The 23,417-nt window shown below is 43.9% G+C and overlaps 1 protein-coding gene and 1 long non-coding RNA gene across 2 annotated transcripts in view; one reads left to right on the forward strand and one right to left on the reverse strand.

Moving 5' to 3' along the window:
- Positions 1-14,817, forward strand: part of LOC116566475 — a 20,288-nt gene extending 5,471 nt beyond the window's left edge. Inside the window, exons 2-3 of the long non-coding RNA XR_004275876.1 lie at positions 1,787-1,793; positions 14,303-14,817. This is a non-coding gene — a long non-coding RNA (uncharacterized LOC116566475). The remainder of the gene's footprint in view (positions 1-1,786; positions 1,794-14,302) is intronic.
- Positions 2,684-13,725, reverse strand: SYF2 (SYF2 pre-mRNA splicing factor). Its single transcript, XM_032300868.1, has 7 exons — positions 13,616-13,725; positions 13,277-13,384; positions 10,445-10,570; positions 9,240-9,357; positions 8,573-8,663; positions 5,394-5,492; positions 2,684-3,432 (listed from the first exon to the last, which is right to left on the reverse strand). The coding sequence occupies exons 1-7, from the start codon at positions 13,637-13,639 to the stop codon at positions 3,267-3,269; spliced, it is 732 nt and encodes a 243-aa protein (XP_032156759.1). The 5' UTR covers positions 13,640-13,725; the 3' UTR covers positions 2,684-3,266.
- Positions 14,818-23,417: the final 8,600 nt, after the last annotated feature.

The following is a 23,417-nucleotide window of genomic DNA, read 5'->3' on the forward strand; positions in this document are numbered from 1 at the left end:
TCAAAAAAAAAAAAAAAAAAAAGTAATGGCAAAGGTCAAGCACGGTGGCTCACACCTGTAATCCCAGCACATTGGGAGGTTGAGGCTGGTGGATAATCTGAGGTCATGAGTTTGAGACCAGCCTGGCCAACATGGCAAAATCCTGTCCCTACTAAAAATACAAAAATTAGCCGGGTGTGGTGGTGGGCACCTATAATCCCAGCTACTTGAGAAGCTGAGGCAGGAGAACCTGGGAGGTGGAGGTTACAGTGAGCTGAGATCATGCCACTGCACTCCAGCCTGGGCAATAGAGCAAGACTCCACCTCAAAAAAACAAAAAAAAATAGTATTCTCCTGGACCATTTCAAAAATAAAAATAAAAATAAAAAAATAATAATGGCCAAAACCGCAATCACTTTTGCACCAGCCTAATAAATTTATTCAACAGCAAGTAAGGGGAAAAGAGGTGGACATCTAGGTACAGTTGCTCAGCACCGCAACACAAGCTCTGCTCCACTCTCCCTCCATGTTAGCTTTTATCCTCATGCTTGCTACTTCATGACACAAAAGGCTTCTGCAACTCCAGGGCTCCTGGATGTGATCCAAGGAGGAGGGGAGGAAGAGGGGCAGCACCTCCTCCCACATCAGGAAAGAAAAGGTTTCTCAAAAGAAAGCTAGCCTGTGTCCTATTAGCCAGAATTATAACATCTGACCACCTATAATAAGTCAAGCTGGGGAACCAAGTGTTTATCTGGAAATACTACCACAAATTCACAAAAACATCTGGGTGCTGGTTGGTAACGAAGAATTAAACCAGGCAACTCATAATCTACACACTACTCCTGCATTCTTAGAACAAACCCTGCTGCGTCACAGTGAGTTGTTCTTTTAATTACATTGCCATGTTCTATTCAACAGTATTTTTAAGATGTTTTTTGGCCGGACGCGGTGGCTCAAGCCTGTAATCCCAGCACCATGGGAGGCCGAGGCGGGTGGATCACGAGGTCAAAAGATCGAGACCATCCTGGTCAACATGGTGAAACCCCGTCTCTACTAAAAATACAAAAAATTAGCTGGGCATGGTGGTGCGTGCCTGTAATCCCAGCTACTAAGGAGGCTGGGGCAGAATTGCCTGAACCCAGGAGGCGGAGGTTGCGGTGAGCTGAGATCGCGCCATTGCACTCCAGCCTGGGTAACAAGAGCAAAACTCCGGCTCCAAAAAAAAAAAAAAAAAAAAAGATGTTTTTTAAGGCTATTGTGAGGCATCAAGCCTTTGCGATAGATCTGTGATTAAATGCACATAGAAATGCCAGGAGAGGAGCTGGGCTCAGCAGCTCATACCTGTAATCCCAGCACTCACGGAGGCCAAGGCAGGACTGCTTGAGCCCAAGAGTTCGCAATTAGCCTCGGCAACATGGTGAGACCTCATCTCTACAAAAAAATAAATAACCTTGTTATGTTCTTTTTCACATTGCAGTTGGGTATGAAAAAAAAGAAATGCCAGGAGAAGAAACAGGAAAAAAAGGGAGAACAAAAATTTTTTTCTAAAGTGCTATGTTAAAGAGAATAATCTATTAGTCACCAGTGGCATCATATGTTATATTGTCTTTAAACACTAAAGTTGAAGTATTTGAATTTTTTCTTTTTTTTTTTTTTGAGGCAGAGTCTTGCTCTGTGACCTAGGCTGGAGTGCAGTGCCCACTGCAGCCACTATCTCCCTGAAGCGATTCTCCCGCCTCAGCCTCCCTAGTAGCTGGGATTACAGGCACCTGCCACCACACCCGGCTAATTTTTATATTTTTAGTAGAGATGGGGTTTCACCATGTTGGCCAGGTTAGTCTCGAACTCCTGATCTTAAGTGATCCACCTGCCTCGACCTCCCAAAGTGCTGGGACTACAGGCGTGAGCTATCACACCCAGCCAATATTTGAAATTTTCTGAGCTTCAGATTTCTTTGAATTTAAAATATCCCAATTAGATATTTAGCATTTAATTCAACATACAGAAAAAATAACTCTTTCTCTGGAGGTTTTTTTTTTTTTTTGAGAGACAGGGTCTCACTATGTTGCCCAGGCTGGAATGCAGAGGCTATTCACAGGCGCAATCCCACTACTGATCAGCACGGGAGTTTTGACCTGCTCCGTTTCTGACCTGGGCAGGTTCACTCCTTAGGCCACCTGGTGGTCCCCCGCCGCTTCCAGAAGGTCACCATATTTACGCGGAACTTAGTGCAGACACCCCATCGGCCTAGGGCACTACAGCCCAGAGCTCCTGTAGTCAAGCGATCCTCCAGCCTTAGCCTCCTAAGTAGCTGGGACTACAGGCACACAACACCACGCCTGGTTTTCTCTAGAGTTTTATGAAAATAAATCTATTGCAGTGATAATAGTGTTGTGGTCATTTTCTTTGTCTTTATCTTTCAGAGATACATACAAAAGTATTTATAGATGAAATTATATATACGGTATTTGCATCAAAATAAGAGTCGTGAAGGAGAAAATTGATAGAAATAAAAATGAAGCAGAGGTGCCATGAGTTGATAATTGTTAAACAGGGTACTAAGCATATGGGATTCAACAAGGGTACTGAAATTTCCCATAATAAAACGTTCTTTCAGTATTTGCAGAATGAAAGCACGTATGTGTAATATACAAATGTATACATACAAACATTTGTGTAAATGATACACAAAAAATGTTAGGAATTCTAATCCAAAGCATTTTATTGCTTTTCAAAAAGGGAACTATACATGGTCAGTATCATGAGGGGATAGCTCACTCCTCCCTGACCTTGGTCACTGGCCGCCACAAGGAGTGACTGCCGCAGCCCTCCAGTAGCCACTGCCATCTTCCTCATCACTGTCCTTACCTTTGGAGTCCACAACCCCGAGTGGCTCCTGAGTCTAGACTCTGTCAAATTCCACACTGATTGCAACAATGACTGCATCTGATGTATGCTGCTGGCAATCTTAAGCCCAAAATGCTTCAAAGATTGAACAGTCATATACATTTAAAATACATAGAAAAATAATATAATTAGAATGTATACAAAGTAGATTTTTACAAAACAACTTCACTACAAGAAATACATCTTAAATCCAAGCACAAAAATGTGGAAATATACATGGAAGGATATACGTTTAAGAAACAGTATTTTTATTTCTAAATGCTGAGTGAGAAGACATAGACTACTAAATTCTAGATTACTGATAAAATTTCAAAAAGAACTTGATTTTGATAGAAATTTTTACCCCATTCTCAAGCTTCTATAAACAGTTCTTGAAGGAATTAGACAGCTGTTCCTCTTTCCAAATTCTGTTTAATTTCAGCCGTGTATTTCCCATAGAATCTTTCAGCTTTCTTGTTGAATTTGGCATTCCTTTCATTAATGTAGTCAATATCTGCATCATCGTTATAAGGACGTCTCCGGCTATATTTGTCTCGTTTTTCAATCCTGAGGAAAGAAGAAAATTTACAAAATTCAAAATTGCCTTCTCTTTTGATCTTAATAAGATATCACCAAACAGTTAAGAATAAAATCTACATTTAGAATTGCACACGTTGTGGGGGCTGGAGGAAGCCAGGCCAGTTTTCATCAAGTTCCAGTTGAAACTGAATTAATGGCACAACTCAGGATATGAACTATGAAATCCAGTAAACACAAATTCATCTTCAGATTGCTAAAGCAATGATTCAATTGTTGGGAGCTCGACTGTACCGAAGCACCACTTAAAAGTAGATAACTTATTAGGCCAGGCACTGTGGCTCACACCTGTAATTCCAGCAGTTTGAGAGGCCAAGGCGGGCGGATCACCTGAGGTCAGGAGTTCAAGACCAGCCTGACCAACATGGAGAAATACAAAATTAGCTGGGCATGGTTGTGCAAGCCTGTAATCCCAGCTACTTGGAAGGCTGAGGCAAGAGAACCGCTTGAACCTGGGAGGCAGAGGTTGCAGTGAACTGAGAATGCGCCATTGCACTCCAGCCTGGGCAACAGGAGCAAAACTGCATCTCAAAAAAAAAAAAAAAAAAAAAAGAAGAAGATAGCTATTAGCTGGTCATGGCGGCTGATGCCTGTAACCCTAGTATTTCTGAAGGACAAGGCCTCCCAAAAGGTCCTTTGGGAGGATCGCTTGCCCTCAGGAGTTCCAAACCAGCCTGGACAACACAGAGAGATTCCATCACTATAAAAAAATATTTTTAAATACATTTTTTAAGAGGATCACTTGAACTCACAAGTTCCAGACCAGCCTGGATAACACAGAGACTGCATCACTATAAAAAAATTTTTAATACATTTTTTAAATAAGAAGATAACTGTAACAATAATTATATTAAATAGGCCAGGCACCATGGCTCACACCTGTAATCCTAGCACTTTGGGAGGCCGAGATAGGTGGATCACCTAAGGTCAGGAGTTCGGGACCAGCCTCATCAACATGGCAAAACTGGATCTGTACTAAAAATACAAAAACTAGCCAAGAGTGGTGGCGCATGCCTGTGGCCCCAACCACTCTGGAGGTAGCTTGAACCTGAGAGGCGGAGACTGCAGTGAACCGAGATCACACCACTGCACTCCAGCCTGAGCAACAGAGTGAGACTCCATCTCGAAAAAAAAATTATATTAAATAATCACAGCTAATACTGAGTGCACAATATGTGCCAGACACTGCTTTTTGTTTGTTTGTTTGTTTGTTTTGACATAGGGTCTCACTCTGTCACCCAAACTGGAGTGCAGTGGTGCAATCACAGTTCACTGCACCCTCGACCACTTAGACTCAAGTGATCCTCCTGACTGAGTCTCCCAAGTAGCTGGGACTACAGGCATGCACCACCATGCCCAGCTAATTCTTGTATTCTTTTTGTAGTGACAGGGTTTTGCCACGTTACCCAGGCTGTTCTCAAACTTCTGGGCTCAAGCGATCCTCCTGCCTCAATCTCCTGAAGGCCTATGATTACAGGCAGGAGCCACTACGCCCAGCCCAGACACCATTCTTAATACTTTACACGTATTAACTCCTAATATATTTTCATTCTGCTCTACTGAATAGTTGCCTCTATCAGAATTAGGAAACACAAACATAATTGAGGAACATTTACTACAACATTCTTGTTTCTTCAAATCAAACAGGGGAGTAACTGTTAAAGTCCTTAAAGAAGGATCCTTTTTTTTTAGACCTTTCCCCTTTACTTATAACAATTCCATTTCATCAACATTCTGCATCTCCACTCCAAGTCATACATGTTCAACCCATACTTGCTATCTACTCCCAAACCACTATAGATGCATCAGAAATTAGCAAGTGTAATTTATATCTTTTCAATTCATTCTAAGCACATGAGATTCAGGTGCATACTTTAAGTGCATTTGTCACTAACTATTTACAATGTCAGGCTGCTCTACTGAATACTTACTGTTTTTCCAAATCTATGACCATTCTGTCAATTTCCTCTGTGGAAGGCACATGTGTTCCATGAAGAAGACTATTAGATGTTGGGAAAAACTCTTCTCCACTGAAAAGACAGCAAAATTAACTTATGGGAACACTATAAATGCTCCATTTTCAAATGTCAAATGAAACTACCATTCATGATGAGAGAGAAAATATACACGTATATTTACTGTGAGATCCTAATTTTTTTTTTTTTTTTTTTTTTTTTGAGACAGGGTTTTGCTCTGTTGCCCAGGCTGGAGTGCAGCAGCAAGGTCTCAACTCACTGTAACCTCCACCTCCCAAATTCAAGCGATTCTCCTGCCTCAGCCTCCGAATATCTGGGATTGCAGGCACCCACCACCACACCCGGCTAATTTTTTCTATCTTTAGTAGAGATGAGGTGTCTCCATGTTGGCCAGGCTGGTCTCGAACACCTGATTTTGTGATCCGCCTGCCTCACTTCCCAAAGCACTGATTACAGGCGTGAGCCACTGTGCCATGCCCAATTTTTTTCTTTAATAAAATACAGGTCCAATGTGGTGACTCACATATGTATTCCCAGCACTTTGGGAAGTCAAGTCAGGTGGAGCATTTGAGGTCAGGAGTTCAAGACCAGCCTGGCCAACATGGCAAAACCCTGTCTCTACTAAAAGTACAAAAATTAGCCAGGCATGGTGGCACACACCTGTAGTCCCAGCTACTCAGGAAGCTGAAGCAGGAGAATCACTTGAACCTGGGAGGTGGAGATTGCCATGAGCCAAGATCACCCCACTGCACTCCACCTTGGGCAACAAAGTAAGACTCTGTCTCAAAAAACAATTTTTTTTTCATTAAAATAAAAATACAGCCATGCACAGTGGCTCATGCCTGGAATCCCAGCATTTTGGGAGCCCAAAGTGGGCACATCACCTGAGGTCAGGAGTTTGAGACCAGCCTGGCCAACATGGTAAAACTCCATCTCTACTAAAAACACAAAAATTTACAAGCATGGTGGCGGGCGCCTTAATCCCAGCTACTTGGGAGGCTAAGGCAGGAGAACCCCTTGAACCTGGGAGGCAGAGGTTGCAGTGAGTTGAGATTGTGCCACTGCACTCTAGCCTGGGCGACAGAGCGAGACTCTGTCTCAAAAAAAAAAAATTGAAAAATACAAAATTGATTCAGATCTTATGAGAACTAAGAAAAAATTTTTTGCCGGGCGCGGTGGCTCAAGCCTGTAATCCCAGCACTTTGGGAGGCCGAGGCGGGTGAATCACGAGGTCAAGAGATCGAGACCATCCTGGTCAACATGGTGAAACCCCGTCTCTACTAAAAATACAAAAAATCAGCTGGGCATGGTGGCACGTGCCTGTAATCCCAGCTACTCAGGAGGCTGAGGCAGGAGAATTGCCTGAACCCAGGAGGCGGAGGTTGCAGTGAGCCGAGATCGCGCCATTGCACTCCAGCCTGGGTAACATGAGTGGAACTCCGTCTCAAAAAAAAAAAAAAAAAAAAATTTTTTAAATATTTTTTAAAATACAAAATTGAAAGGAAACTAAGACATCATCTTCTCCAACACCTTCATTCTACAGATCAAAGAGCCAACAGGCAGAGGCTCCAGGACTTATCAAAGGTTACAAAGTGCTAGGGACAGAGCTGGGATTAGAGCTCCATCCTGAGGTTATTTTCTTTTCCACTAAAGCAAGCTGGCAAACTACAGCCCACCACCTGTTTATGACAACAGTTTTACTGGGACACAGCCGCACCCATTCTTTCATGAATCCTCTGCAGCTGCTTTTGCACTGCAGCAGCACAGCTGAGTAGCTGTGACAGAGACTATATGGCTCACAAAGCTGAAAATATTTACTATCTGGTCCTTCACAGAAAAAGTTCACCAACCCCGACTGGGCATGGTGGCTCATGCCTGTAATCCCAGCACTTTGGGAAGCTGAGGTGGGGGAATCACCTGAGGTCGGGAGTCTGAGACTAGCCTGACTAACATGGAGAAACCCTGTCTCTCCTAAAAATACAAAATTAGCTGGGCATGGTGATGCGTGCCTGTAATCCCAGCTACTCGGAAGGCTGAGGCAGGAGAATCATTTGAACTTAGGAGGCGGAGGTTGTGGTGAGCCAAGATCACACCATTGCACCCCAGCCTGGGCAACAAGAGCCAAACTCCCTCTCAAAAAAAAAAAAAAAAAAAAAAAAAAAAAAAAAGTTCACCAGTCCCAGCACTAAAGCATTCTGCTTCCTAAAACAGTACATCAGTAACAAGTAACTACGACGATCAAGGTGTTAATCAATCAACAACCAGTCTTAGAAAAAAACAAAACTACCAGTTTTTAGGAAAAAACAAAAAACGGGTGATCAATTTAATTGCTGTGAAATAAGCAATAAACAGTGCTGTCAAAACAGAGACCAGGCCTGGCACAGTGGCTCAGACCTATAATCTCAACCCTCTGAGAGAGGCCAAAGTGGGAGGATCACTTGAGTCCAGGAGTTCGAGACAGCCTGAGCAAGACAGTGACACCCCACCTCTACAAAAAGTTAATTAGCCAGGAATCATGGCACATGCCTGTAATCCTAGCTATTGAGGAGGCTCATGTGGAAAGATCCCTTGAAGCCACAACTTTCAGGTTACAGTGAGCCATGATGGTGGCAATGCACTCCAGCTTAGGCAACGAGCGAGACCCTGTCTCTTAAAAAAAAAAAACAACAAGAAGCAAGGAAGGGCCAGGCACAGTGACTCAGCTGTAATCCCAGCACTTTGGGAGGTCAAGGTGGGCAGACTGCTTGAGGTCAGGAGTTCAAGACCAGCCTGGCCAACATGGTGAAACCCCATCTCAGCTAAAAACAGAAAAATTAGCTGGGCATGGTGGTGGGCCCCTGTTATCCCAGCTACTCAGGAGGCTGAGGCAGAAGAATCGTCTGAACCCAGGAGGCGGAGGTTGCAGTGAGCTAAGACCGTACCACTGCACTCCAGCCTGGGTGACAGACCAAGACTCCATCTCAAAAGAAAAAAAACACAAGGAAAAAAATCCTGAAAAAACACAGACCATCCTTAGACAGCTATTAATAACCCATACAGCATTAAAGCATGATTCTATTTATGTACATGTGTACACATACACACATGTACACACAAATACATCCACATCACCTCAGGATGAATAAAGGACTTACTGTTTTTCTCTCAGTCTCTCATATGTTTCCATGTCAGGTTTGATCTGCTTGGTCAACCGATGGTACTGGCGTAACTGGGCAGCAGCATAATCTAAAAACATAAAATGAGAAACAGAGATGATATATTTCCCTCTTTGGACCTTCCTATTGAGAGAAAAATCTATATTATCCCTTATCCAAAATGCTTGGGATTGGAAGTGTTTTAGATTTTTTCAGATTTTGGAATATTTGTATTATACTTAAATCCAAAATCTGAAATGCTCCAATCAGCATTTCTTTCAACCATCACAGCATCATACTGGCACTCAAACAGTTTTGGATTTTGCAACATTTTGGATTTCAGATTTTCAGACTAGGGATACTCAATCTGTATGAAGTAGTATATGTTCAAAACACTATTGTAAGCATAGCTTCTATCCTGAAGATGCTGACGAACAGACTTTGATAAATTTTACCATCAAGTATTTAGAAACCCAGCTAACTGAAGTACAGCCTTTTTTCATTTCTGTCCTAAGAGACATATTTGTACTTTTCTTGGTCTTGGGCCTCAAAAAGAATATCCCATGAAGGAAGCCAAGAGGCAGATCCTTTCTTGAAACCAGAGACAATAAAGGAAATGATTCTCAGCCCAGCTAATAAAGTACAGTTCAATAAAGGTCACTCTGACCTGAAAATCCCAGATCAGGGTTTTTCCTCTTCTTTTTCCTCTCCCATCTTTCTGCATCTTCTGCACTGATCTCCAGCAACTTCACTTTCTCATAATCTTCTCCTCTTGCTGCACATTCCTAAATAGAAGAAAAAAGCTGATACCTACAATTATGATACAAGCAGTAATTTGATTTACTTTAAATCAAGAAAGATCCAATTAATATCAAGCAATACTTTAATAGTTTGGTTTTTTTTTTTTTTTTTTTTTGAGACGGAGTTTCACTTGCTGTCTCCCAGGCTGAATCGAAGTGGTACACTCTTAGCTCACAGCAACCTCCACCTCCCAGGTTCAAGGGATTCTCATGTCTCAGCCTCCCAAGTAGTTGGGACTACAGGAACATGCTGCCATGCCCGGCGAATTTTTGTATTTTTAGTAAAGACAGGGTTTTCTGCCGGGCGCGGTGGCTCAAGCCTGTAATCCCAGCACTTCGGGAGGCCGAGGCGGGTGGATCACGAGGTCAAGAAATCGAGACCATCCTGGTCAACATAGTGAAACCCCATCTCTACTAAAAATACAAAACATTAGCTCGGCATGGTGGCACGTGCCTGTAATCCCAGCTACTCAGGAGGTTGAGGCAGGAGAATTGCCTGAACCCAGGAGGCGGAGGTTGCGGTGAGCCGAGATCGTGTCCCACTGCACTCTAGCCTAGGTAACAAGAGTGAAACTCCGTCTCAAAAAAAAAAAAAAGACAGGGTTTTGCCATGTTGGCCAGGCTGGTCTTGAACTCCTGACCTCAAGCAATCTGCCCACTTTGACCTCCCAAAGTGCTGGGATTACCGGCATGAGCCACTGTACCCGGCCCCTTTAATAATATTTAAAGGAAATTTGGGAATATACTATGGTATATAAGTGAGTACATGATATTTACTGACTGTGTATCAGGTGTCAGACCTTGTTTTAAATGTTTTACATGCATTAATTCATTTAAATCATAATTAACTCAAATAATTATTGCTATAGTCCCCGTTTTATTGATGAGAAAACAGAAGTACAGAGAAGTTAAATAAACTCACCCAAGGTGTTGCAGTTGGTAACAAGCAGGGCCAGAATTTCAATTCTGGCAGCTTGGCCTAAGAGCCAGTGTATTCAACCACTATGTTGTAGTGTTTTGATATAACAGAATGACTAAATAAATCACTTATGAAGATAGAATAGTTCCTAACCTTTTTCTTTTCTTCTTCCTGTAATTCCCACTCCAAACGAGCTTTTTTGGCTTCCCAATTTGCAGGTAATTTTAGTCTTTTATCTTCTTCCACAACTTCTTGGTGATTTAATTTACGAGCTTCATTCTAAAATTGTAACGTAAGAAGTGTGTCAGCTAAAACATGAAAATAAATCCAGATACATCTTATCTGCTGTGAGGAGGATCAGGCACGACATATTAATAAGGTGACCCCATTTATCCTAAAAGCAATAGAGAGCCATCACGGGATTTTAAGCTAGGGAATAGGCTAACATGGTCTACACTTTTATGCAGTCAAGAAAAATGTGTTGAGTTGCACTGGTTTGCTGTTCCAGAGCACTAGAGGCTAAAATCAGCTTTGCCTCTATGAGTTGTGTGATCTCTTTTTATTGCATCAGAACAAGGTTTCGAAATATGGGGGAACCATACTATAGTGGCATTTAAGTAGACTTTATTGGGCATTTAATAATATTAAATTAGCAGGGTAAGGTGGCTCATGCCTCTAATCCTAGCACTTTGGGAGGCTGAGGCAGACGGACCACTTGAGTTCAAGACCAGCCTGGTCAACATGGCAAAATCACATCTCTACTAAAAATACATAATTAGCTGGGCATGCTGGCACACAGCTGTAATCCCAGCTACTCAGGAGGCTGAGGCAGGAGAATCGCTTGAACCCAGGAGGCAGAGCTTAAGGTGAGCCAAGATCACGACACCGCACTCTAGCCTGGGTGACAGAGCAAAACTCCATCTCAAAAAAAGAAAAGAAAACAAAAGAATTACAGCATATGCTATGAAAGACACTCTAACTTCAATTCCTTTTTTTTGGAGACAGAGTCTCACTCTGTCGCCAAAGCCGGAGTGTAGTGAGTGGCACCATCTCAGCTCATTTCAACTTTTGCCTCCGGGGTTCAAACAATTCTCATGCCTCAGCCTCCAAGTCGCTGGGATTACAAGCATGTGCCACAATGCCTGGCTTATTTTTTTGTATTTTTAGTAGAAACGGGGTTTTGCAGTTTGGCCAGGCTGGTGTTGAACTCCTGGACTCAAGTGACCTGCATCCCTCAGCCTCCCAAAGTGCTGGGATTACAGGTGTGAGCCACTGCACTGGGCCTCAGTTATCTTTTAATCCTAATTCAAGAAAAAAGCCTCAGTTTGTTTACAGAATTTAACACCTATCTTCATGCCTCTAACCGTTTCCAAATTCCCCTCCTTTTTAAATATTTTAACAATTTACATTGACAAATGAAAAATGAAAGGAACTTTCCATTTGAAGTACCATTGAAGTGTCTTTTTTTTTTTTTTGGAACTGGGGTGTCCGGGAGAAGAGTCTATTTTTAAATAAACTTAATTGCATAAAACCAAAATGAGTATATCATCTTAAGGAAAACTTAAGTTAGACATTTAAACATTTTTTAGGTCATAAGCTGGTGACATTTTGTCCAGGAAGCCCTGTCTCCTAATTTCCAGACATGTGTTCCTTACACAATCACTCTAATATTTAAGCATGCCTTTTTAATTGTTTATTAGATTAATTTTTCCTAGGCAAAGAGAGCTACTCCTCCCAACTACCATCCCTAGTATATTCTTGGGTCTGGAAAAGCCCTCCAATCAAAGACACCAAGAACACACCTACAGTCAACAAAGTTGAGTTTGTTGCATAGAGGAGAGTAAACCACAGGGACCCCATGGAGATTTGAGTGACAGGGTGTTAGCAGGGGCTTATTCCAGTATTTGGGTTTGTATCAGGTGACTGGGGGGAGGGTTAAGGATCTGGATTGGGTATGGTCAGAAAGCAGGGGCATTCTACAATTAGGTATCTTAAATTTTTATACAGGAGGCAGGAGTAATGGAGTGAGACTAAAGTTGTATTTGGTAATAACAGTCACTGGTGTTAGCCAGATGAAAGAGATGTGTGGTCCTTTTTGTGATATGAAAAGTCTTCTTTGTCTCACTACAAGAGTCAGAGTGATTGTGGGATTTTGTGAAACCATGGCCTAGCTGCCAGGTCACTCCATGCTGAAATGGGGGCTGCTTTTCTCTTCCTCTGCTCCAACTGCAGCCAACTATTTGCTGGACTCTTATCCCTAATACAAATTATTTCTTTGCATTTGTTCCCTCTGCTTGGATATCTCTTTCTCCAACTCCTTTAGTTGTCTGATAATAATACACTTTTCAATCAGTAGTTTAGGTGTCACCTATTACATGAGGTATTCCCTGGCGACCCACAAACTGCATTCATCTCTCCTCTGCACTTCCAGGGCACTTAAACATCCGATTCCCTACCAACTGACTGAACTACCACGCCGTAGACTTTCAAAGGTTTGCTCATTATTTTTTTCTTTTTTCTTCTTTCCCCACAGAAGTCCTAGAGACAGATGATTTTCTTTCTTTCTTTTCAAACAGATTCTGACATAAAATTATTTTTTAAATAAAGTGAACGAGATCTCCTATTGACACCGTACAAGTTTCTTCCTCTCTCTAGCTCTACATATTTCCCTAGGAAAAAATGAAGAATTTGTTAGAATCACAGAGCAGAGAGGTTGTTAGTAATAGAGACTCCCAAACCTAACCCAGATACATTACATTGGATGTGCGTGGGAGGGGGGCTGGAGTGAACAGGTGTATTTTCAAATGTTCTCAGAATGATCCCAATGTGCTGCCAGGGTTGAGTACCACCGGATACAGCTTTCATTTCAGATGATCCCGTTCTGTGGGTCTGTCAGATGCAGTGGTGTAGCTTTCTCGCCCCATCTACAAAAGCGCCTGGCCCTGGCCAAGTGACCAATCTGGGCCGGCCTCCAAGACTACTCACCCGCTTCAGGTGCAGCTCCCGGAATTTGCGCAGTCTCTGTTCGCGCTTCTGAGCGGCCAACTCCGCCGCCGCAGCGGGGGACCCCTCCTCCACGCTGTCCACCAGCACCTGAGGTGAGGAGAACTGGCTTCAGGCAGAGGCGACTCGGCTTCTGCCGGGACGGCCCAGGCCGAGTCCCCGCCGGCCCGGACAGGCTGGGCCTAAGGTGTCGACTGCCGACTCGACCCCACAGTGTCTGCGCCGACCTGAAGCGAAACTAGACTTCGCCTCCACCTCTCTCCCAAGCCGCTCCCTGAACCCTCACCAACAAAACCCCCGGTGCGGGGTCGTCGAACTCACCTCGGATGCAGCTACAGCCGCCATCGCAACCTCTCTTCCCACTTCCGGCAACAACACAGAGCACTTCCGTCAATCTTCAGACAACCAGGCCGAGACGTATTAAAGACTACCATAAGCCCCGCCCCTTCCGGGCGGCCTCCGGAAGTTGGAACCGTTTTAGCTGTGGAATGTTTCGGGTTGTGCAGGGTCTTGCGCCGCCACGGAAAGCAACTGGGGCAAGGACGGGTAGATGAGTCGCCAAGAAAAGAATAGGACAGCTAGGAAGAAATGACCAAAAGGACCCTGGTAGAAAATCATCTACTCTGCACGGTGTTCCTGGAAACCGCCTTTGCAAAGACAGTGAGAGAAATCTAACATGGCTCACTCCATCTTGCCTCCAGCCTCGCAGGCTGGCTGTCTTCGGTCATTCCTGGGCATAAGCCAAGCTAAACATGGGAGAATTTATAGTTTAACTTTTAAGCAAGGATGATCATAGTCCCTCCCTTAAACGGGCCCCCTCCCTGTTCAGGGGCTGAAACTGTCTGTGTAAAACTAATGAAAGATCAGGAGGTTAGGATTCCGAGAGTGCCCTGAATTCTGCTAAAATGTACTTGAACGATAACCAGCTATTGTTTCGGAGGACATTGGATGTGTAACTTCCCCAATTACTCCTGTAGTTAACGTCCTTATTGTAGAACTTAAGGTTAGTCTTTTGAGGCATTCTTCAGACTTTTCGCATTCTGGCGACTAACTGACCCCACCCAGACTCGTGACTCAAGACCCAATCCTTTCTTCTGCCCCAGTCCTCCACCCAGAGGCGGACTCAGGGTGCTGCTAACTGGGCGGATAGCATCTCCAGCCAGTCAGCCGCACCCATTCCCTACTGCCCTCCCACACCAAACTGAAAACCCTAACCTCTGAGCTGAACCTTCCGGAAAACACTTGAGTGGTAACTCTTCGTCCCTGAGGCCAGCCTCACGTTAATACAACTCTATTTCTGTAGCATTTAGTGTAGTGCTAAGCATTAGGGACTTAGTGAATTGGTTTTGTCAGCAGCGGGCTGGAAGAACCTGGGTGGGATTCATTCCCATGAGTAGAAATTTCTTTCCATTTAGAGCTTAGCCTATTGTCACCTCCAAGAAGCAGGTCTTGGCCAGGTGTGGTGGTTCATGGCTGCAATCCCAGCACTGGGGGGCCGAGGCCGGAGGATTGCTTGAGCCCAGGAGTTCAAGACCAGCCTGGACAACAAAGTGAGAGTCTCTAAATTAAAAAATAATAAAAATAAATTTTTAGGCCGGGCGCGGTGGCTCACGCCTGTAATCCCAGCACTTTGGGAGGCCGAGGCGGGTGGATCACGAGGTCAAGAGATCGAGACCATCCTGGTCAACATGGTGAAACCCCATCTCTACTAAAAATACAAAAAATTAGCTGGGCATGGTGGCGCGTGCCTGTAATCCCAGCTACTCAGGAGGCTGAGGCAGGAGAATTGCCTGAACCCAGGAGGCGGAGTTTGCGGTGAGCCGAGATCCCGCCATTGCACTCCAGCCTGGGTAACAAAAGCGAAACTCCGTCTCAAAAAAAATAAATAAATAAATAAATAAATAAATTTTTAAAAAATGGTCGGGCGCGGCGGCTCACGCCTGTTAATTCCAGCACTTTGGAAGGCCAAGGCGGCGAATCACGAGGTCAGAAGTTTGAGACCAGCCTGACCAACATGGCGAAACCCCGCTCTACTAAAAACACACCATAAAAAAAAAAAAAAAAAGCCGAGTGTGGTGGCGGGCGCCTGTAATCCCAGCTAGTAGGGAAGCTGAGGCAGGAGAATTGCTTGAACTCGGGAGGCAGAGGTTGCAGCGAGCCGAGATCCTGCCATGGCACTCCATCCTGGGCAATAAGAGCAAGACTCCATCTGAAAAAATAAATAAATAAAAATAAGTAGGACTTCCCTGACTACCCTGTCTCACTTTTAGTACTGTCATTTGACTACTTTAACTCTTTTTTTTTTTTTTTTTTTTTTTTTTAAGATGGGGCTTCACCATGTTGGTTAGGCTGGTCTTGAACTCCCATCTCAGGTGATCCGCCTGCCTTGGCCTCCAAAGTGCTTGGATTACAGGCATGACCCACCACGCCCGGCCTTTAATTCTCTTCAATTGCATAAGTTTTCTTTTTGTCTGTTCATTTTTCATTTCCTTCATCAGCATTATTACTGGAGAACAGCAGGGTCCGCCTGTCTTGTTCACTCTTACCTGCCCAGTAGAGAGGCAATGCCAGCATTAATAACAGTGCTAAAGTTAATAAGGTAATTCAGTCAGGTGCTGAATACAAGAGGAATACATGAAAATTATTTTTTTTTTTGCACTAACAACTACTAGTTAGATGTAGAAATGAAAAAGGAATCCCTAAAAAGAAAAGCTATATAGGTACGAAGTTTAAATGGTAACATAAACATAAAAATAATTTGAATTAAATCTGAATAAATGATGGATAACCTATTTTCTAGTTGGAATACTTAATATCGTAAAAACGATATCACAAAGGAGCATCTCATATGAGTTTTTGGGCGTTTTTTGTGTTTTTTTATATTGCGTTTTAGGTTTTGGGGTACATGTGAAGAACATGCAAGATTGTTGCATAGGCATATACATGGCAATGTGGTTTGCTGCCTTCCTCCCCATCACCTATATCTGGCATTTCTCCCCATGTTATCCCTCCCCAACTCCCCACCCGCCACTGTCCCTCCCCTAGATCCCCCCCCAAACAGACCTCAGTGTGTGATGCTCCCCTCCCTGTGTCCATGTGTTCTCATTGTTCAACACCCGCCTATGAGTGAGAACATTCAGTGTTTGATTTTCTGTTCTTGTGTCAGTTTGCTGAGAATTATGGTTTCCAGGTTCATCCATGTCCCTACAATGGATACAAACTCATCATTTTTTATGGCTGCATAATATTACATGGTGTATATGTGCCACATTTTCCCTGTCCAGTCTATCATCGATGGGCATTTGAGTTGGTTCCAAGTCTCTGCTATTGTAAACTGCTGCAATGAACATTCGTGTGCGTGTGTCCTTATAATAGAATGATTGATAATCCTTTGGATATATACCCAGTAATGGGATTGCTGGGTCAAATGGAATTTCTATTTTCAAATGAGTTTATTAATGTCATGTTATTCCCATCAGAATCTCAATGGGTCATTGTTTTTTGTTTTTTTGGAACTAGAAGATAATGTACCAAAAATCTTAACGTTCAACAACACACTGTGTTGGTAAGGCCGAAGAAACATGAATCCTACACATATTGGTGGTAGGACTAAAAATTGACTCAACCCCTAGGGAAGGCAATTTGGCAATATCTGTAAATTAAGGCATTTACTCTTTGACTCAGTTCTCGTAATTCTGGGAATTTGTGTTACAGATACAATTACACATCTGTGAAAGGAAAATAAATCTTGGGACCCCAAAGTCACTAAACCAAAGGGAAAAGTCAAGCTGGGAACTGCTTAGGGCAAACCTGCCTCCCATTCTATACCTTAAAAAGCCACTAAGATAGAAAAGCTACATACCTTCCTCACAAGGAATTTCCCTGTGAACAAAGGACAGACAAAGGCAGGCAGATCACCTGAGGTCAGGAGTTCGAGACCAGCCTGACCAACATGGTGAAACACCATCTGTACTAAAAATACAAAAAAATAGCCAGGCTTGATGGCAGGCGCCTGTAATCCCAGCTACTAGGGAGACTGAGGCAGAAGATTTGCTTGAACCCCGGAGGTGGAGGTTGCAGTGAGCAGAGATCGCAGATCACACCACTGCACTCCATCCTGGGCGACAGAGTAATATTCAATTCTAAAAAAAAAGTTATCTGTTTTGGGGGTATAATAAGATATATGTACTTTTGAACCATGTAAGTATTTCAGCCAGACAAGGTGGCTCACGCCTGTAATCCCAACACTTTAGGAGGCTGAGGCAGGCAGATCACCTGAGGTCAGGAGTTCAAGACCAGCCTGACCAACATGGCAAAACCCAGTCTCTACTAAAAATACAAAAAAAAATTAGCCGGGTGTGGTGGTGGGCACCTGTAATCCTATCTGCTGAGGAGGCTGAGGAAGGAGAATCACTTGAACCCAGGAGGCAGAGGTTGCAGTGAGCCGAGATCATGCCATTGACTTCAGCCTGGGCAGCCAGAGTTGAAACTCCATCTCAAAAAATACATAAATAAAATTTTTAAAAAATTTAAATTCAGGCCAGGCACAGTGGCTCATTCCTATAATGCTAGCACTTTTGGGAGGCTGAGGTGGGTGGATTGCCTGAGCTCAGGAGTTCGAGACCAGCCTGGGCAACATAGCAAAACCCCATCTTTAAAAATAATAATAATAATTTAATTTAAATTCTAAAAATGATTTTAAAAGTTTGTATAGGCCGGGCGCGGTGGCTCAAGCCTGTAATCCCAGCACTTTGGGAGGCCGAGGCGGGTGGATCACGAGGTCAAGAGATCGAGACCATCCTGGTCAACACGGTGAAACCCCATCTCTACTAAAAATACAAAAAATTAGCTGGGCATGGTGGCTCGTGCCTGTAATCCCAGCTACTCAGGAGGCTGAGGCAGGAGAATTGCCTGAACCCAGGAGGCAGAGGTTGCGGTGAGCCGAGATTGCACCATTGCACTCCAGCCTGGGTAACAAGAGCGAAACTCCGTCTCCAAAAAACAAAAACAAAAACAATACAATAAAAGTTTGTATAGAAAAACTGAGAATAGTCAACAGTATGTGTAAATAAAAAATAGAATCACTGGAGCTCAGAAGTTCAAGACCACCTTGGGCAACACAGTGAGACTCTGCCTCTACAAAAACTTAGAAAAATTAGCTGGACATGGTGGTGTACACCTGTAGTCCTAGACACTTGGCAGGCTGAAGTGAGGGTTTACTTGAGCCCCAAGGAGTTTGAGGCTGCAGTGAGCTATGATCATGGGACCACACTCCAGCCTACTCAACCAAACGAGACACTGTCTCAAAAATTAAAAAAAAAAAAAATAGGAGGGGGCTTGTCTTATGAGGAATTAAAACTTAATAAATGTCTTTAGTAATGAAAAAAATATGATACTTGCACAGGAAATGACATATAAATCAACAAAACAATATAAAATTTATAATGAGATTCGGTGGAAAAGTGATGCTTCATAGAATACATAGTGCTTGCATGATTTGCCTAAATCTGCACAAAACAAAACTAGTTTCCTGTAGAATATGGACAAACAACATCACCAACAGTCCAGAAATGAAAATGAAAACAGTTGTATGTGGTTTTGTGCCTCTCAGATTGTCCAGGAAATCCAATAGTTATTGGGGATGAGTCGTGCTTGTAACCTTATTTTACTGCTATTAAGAATCCTGGCTGAGCACGCTGGCTCAGGCCTATAATTCCAGCACTTTGGGAGGCCAAGGCAGGAAAATCCTTTGAGCCTAGGAGTCGAGGACCATCCCTGGCAACATAGCGAGACCTCATCTCTACAAAATAAAAAAATTAGCCAAGCATGGTGGCCTGCCCTGAAGTCCCGGCTACTTGAGAGGCTGAGGTGAGAGGATCCCTTGAGCCTGAATGAGGCCTGATCATACCACTGCGCTTCAGCCTGACACCCTGTCTCAAAAAAAAAAAAAGTTCTGTTCATTCTTTTCTCTGTTCCTGCCAGTAAAATTGAGCTCTATATTACCAATTTGCTTATATTGCCAATTAAAATCTGCAAGTCTGGCCTTAAAAAAATGTAAATGTTCAACTGGGCATGATGGCTCCTGCCTGTAATCCCAGCACTTTGGGAGTCCGAGGTGGGTATATTACAATGTCAGGAGTTCAAGACCAGTCTGACCAAGATGGTGAAATTCTAATAAAAAATACAAAAATTAACCGGGCGTGGTGGCAGACATCTGTAACCCCAGCTACTTGGGAGGCTGAGGCAAAGAATTACTCTGCCAGGAGGCAGAGGTTGCAGTGAGCCAAGATTGTGCCACTGCACTCCAGCCTGGGCAACAGAGCAAGTCTCCATCTCAAAAAAAAAAAAAAAGTAAATATTCATAATTAAATAAAGAAGTTTCTGGAAGTGATAAAAGAGAAGGAATACAGAAAGGAAAGAATATTATGTGTGGTAAAAATTGCTCAACAGCTAATTTTATAAGGATATATTAAGAATATTCACATGATTTTCAACCTTGCTTTTCTGTGCAATATAATTTGTGTGATTTTTAAAAACTGGGCCAGGTGCAGTGGCTCACGCCTGTAATCCCAGCACTTTGGGAGGCCAAGGTGGGCAGATTGCCTGAGCTCAGGAGTTGGACACCAGCCTGAGCAACAGGGTGAAACCCCATCTCTACTAAAAATACAAAATATTAGCCAGGCGTGGCAGCGTGCACCTGTAGTCTTAGCTACTCGGGAGACTGAAGCAGGAGAATCGCTTGAACCTGGCAGGCGGTTGCAGTGAGCTGAGATCATGCCACTGCACTCCAGCTTGGGCGACAGGGCAAGAGTGTGGCTCATGGAAAAAAACTGTTCTGAACTGTATCATTTATCTCTTGTGGCATAACAAATCACTCCAAAACTTGGTACCTTAACACAAATATTATTTTATTATTATCTCTCCTAGTTCTGAGAATTGGTGGGGTTCAGCCAGGTGGTTTTCGCGCAGGGTCTCTCATGCAGTTGCAGTCAGATTAGGGATTGGGGCTGGAATCATTGTGCAGGTTTCCTCACTCAGAAGTCTGGTGGTTGATGTTGGCTGTCTGCCTAAACACCCACACCTGGCCTCTGCATTGGCCTGGAATTCCTCAAAGCATGGTGGATGGATTTTAAGAACAAGTATCCCAAGAGAACTAGGTGGAATCTATTTCACTTTTTATGACTTAGTCTCAGAATTCACACAGTGTCACTCCCTCCATAGTCACAGACTCAAGGATTAGGGACACAGACTCTACTTCTAGATGGAAGAAGTGCCAATGTCACATTGTAAGAATAGCACATAGGATGGAAGATCTTCCAGCATCTAGAAAAATTCAATTAGACATATCACTTGTTCTGTTCTTTGTTAATAACTATGTACAAATATAATTTGAAAGATTGGAACCGAGTCAAAAAAAATAAAAGAAAAAAATAAGACTCCAATTTTTTTAATTGTAGCCATGTTTTGTTGAAAAACAAAAACTGTGCTAGATATTTTCTGTCTGCCCTGTTAGAACTACTCTTCACTGGTCTCCATGTTCTGTGCCCCTGAGTGCTGGCCTGAATGGACTGCATCAGTAAACTCCTGCCCTCTACGTTCTTGGGTCCTGCCAATGCATGGTACCTGTGGAAGAGCAGAGGTTTGGAAGAAATGAGGTCAAGGTGTTTATTCCCTGGCTGGATTATGGATTTGGTATATTTCTGTAGTCACCACTTCTGTCTAAAGACTTTTATCCCTTCACCTTCTGGGTTCCCATTGCTGCTGCCTTCTTTTGCCTCTTTAGGAACAGTAGTAGTGATGGATCCCCCTATTGCTATTCCTGGCATGCTTCACTCTTTGGTTTTTCTTAGTCTACAACTTTGTAAGCGGTCCCTTTATTAAGCGCTCCCTAATTACTTAGAGTATGTAAGCCTGGTAAGACTTTCAAAACCTGTAATTCTGATGTGATCTCATTAAAAAATAATTTTATAATTTGACTTTATTTTTAAGAGACAGGGTCGGTCAGGCACGGTGGCTCATGCCTGTAATCCCAGCACTTTGGGAGGCCGAGGCAGGTGGATCACAAGATCAGGAGTTCGAGACCAGCCTGGCCAAGATAGTGAAACCCCGTCTCTACTAAAAATACAAAAATTAGCCAGGTGTGGTGGCATGCACTTGTAGTCCCAGCTACTCAGGAGACTGAGGCGGGAGAATCACTAGAACCCACGTGACAGAGGTTGCAGTCCAGCCTAGGTGACAGAGCAAGACTCCGTCTCTTAAAAAAAAAAAAAAAAAGACACGGGGTCTCACTGTGTTACCCAGGTTTGTCTCGAACTCCTGGCCTCAAGTGATCCTCCGTCCTCAGCTTCTTCCTCCTGAGTAGCTGGGATTACAGGCATGAGTCACCATGCCTGGTTTATAATTGACATTTTTATATTCTTAAAGACTGTAAATACCTGTAAGATTGTTCTGTCAATCTATAACATAGAAAAAACAACCTGTTACTCTGCTACATTTGCTTTTTTTTATTTTTTAGAGACAAGGTCTTGCTTTGCTGCCCAGGCTGGGGTGTAGTAGCACAATCTTGGCTCACTGCAACCTTCGTCTCCCAGAGGATCCTCCCACCTCAGCCTCCCAAGTAGCTGCAACTACAGGCACATGCCACCATGCCCAGCTAACATATCAATTTTGGGGGAGTTGCAGGGTTGGAGGTAGAGACTGGGTCTTGCTCTGTTGCCTAGGCTGGTCCTGAACTCGTGGCCTCAGATAATCCTTCCACCCCAGTCTCCCAAGTGCTGGGATTACAGGAGTAAGCCACCATGCCTGGCCAAATATTTGCCATTTTATTAGAGGTTAAGAAACGTCTCATTTAAATGAACTACATTAGGCAGGGTCCAGTGGCTCACGCCTGTAATTCCAACACTTTGGAATGCCAAAGTGGGCGGATCACTTGAGGTCAGGAGTTCCAGACCAGCCTGACCAACATGGTGAAACCCAGTCTCTACTAAAAATACAAAAATTAGGCGTGGTGGCGGGCCCCTGTAATTTCAGCTACTCAGAAGGCTGAGGCAGGAGAATCACTTGAACCCGGGAGGCAGAGGTTGTAGGTTGTAGTAAGCTTAGATTGCACCACTGCACTTCAGCCTGGACCCACTGAGCGAGATCCGTCTCAAAAAAAAAAAAAAAAAATTAGCTACATTAAACAAGCAATTCCACATTTGTTTAATCACGTTTATGTTAAGTGCTGCAAAGAAGAAAATGTATGAAGAGATGTAACGGGGAAATGACTTTTCAAGTCGTGAGCCGGCTTCCCTGAAGAAAGGCATTTAAGGAAATCTGAGGAAGGAGGAGGACACGTCTGCCTCCAGGTTTTTGTTTTGTTTTGTTTTTGAGATAAGTTCTGTCACCCAGGTTGACGAAGAACCTTGCTCTCAGCATCCTCGAATCTCCTGCACAGGTCCAAGTCTCTCCACCCAATGCGCCTGCGCACAGACCTAGCCCAATCGGACACAGCCCAGGGCTGCCAGGGGCGGGGCCTGCCTTCTCTGCTCTAGAGCTCCCCCTAGGAAGGGCCAGGTTACCTCCGAAAAAGCGCGCCGGCCTGGTAGCCCCGGGGTTGCACTTGTTACCGGAAGTGGGGGGAAGCGTTGCCAGGGGATGGCGGAGACGATGACTAAGATGGGTGGCAGGACTTTGCCCGGGGATGACTAGCTGGGGCGTTTGCGGCTAAGTCTGTCCTAGAGGAGGCGATGCCAGGGGCGAGGGAGGCGCTGACAGTGAGGCTGGATTGACGGCGGAGGCCCTAGGCCAGGGCTGTCCGGGAAGCCGAGCCTCCCCGCCTGAAGAACCTCCTCCTCACGGCGCCCAGAGCCACGAACGGAGACTGCACAAATCCCGGCCGCTGCACCGGAAACGGATGCATAGTCTCAAGGCCGGCTCAGACTTGCCACCTGGCCAAACACGAGTTTGTCATTTGTAAAGAGATGTTCTGATGTGTTTTCACATTTATGTGTATATTACTCACTTGTCTTCTATTTAATGTGTGAAGCCTACTGGACTTAAAATTCTTAGCTACAAACGCGTGAGTCATTGTCGTCTTGAAATTTGTGGTACCTCTGGCTTGACCTAGAGTTGAACTTGGGAG

This window comes from Sapajus apella, unplaced genomic scaffold, assembly GCF_009761245.1.
Source record: "Sapajus apella isolate SASKATOON/1434 unplaced genomic scaffold, GSC_monkey_1.0 scaffold43, whole genome shotgun sequence".
NCBI lineage: Eukaryota > Metazoa > Chordata > Mammalia > Primates > Cebidae > Sapajus > Sapajus apella.

Excerpts from the sequence above, each read along its gene's own strand:
- SYF2 (XM_032300868.1), bottom strand. The coding sequence starts at position 13,639 with ATGGCGGCTGTAGCTGCATCCGAG. Across the intron at positions 10,571-13,276 it reads GGGAGCTGCACCTGAAGCGG|AATGAAGCTCGTAAATTAAA; the intron begins GTGAGTAGTCTT and ends TTACAATTTTAG. Across the intron at positions 3,433-5,393 it reads GTCATAGATTTGGAAAAACA|GATTGAAAAACGAGACAAAT; the intron begins GTAAGTATTCAG and ends TTCTTTCCTCAG.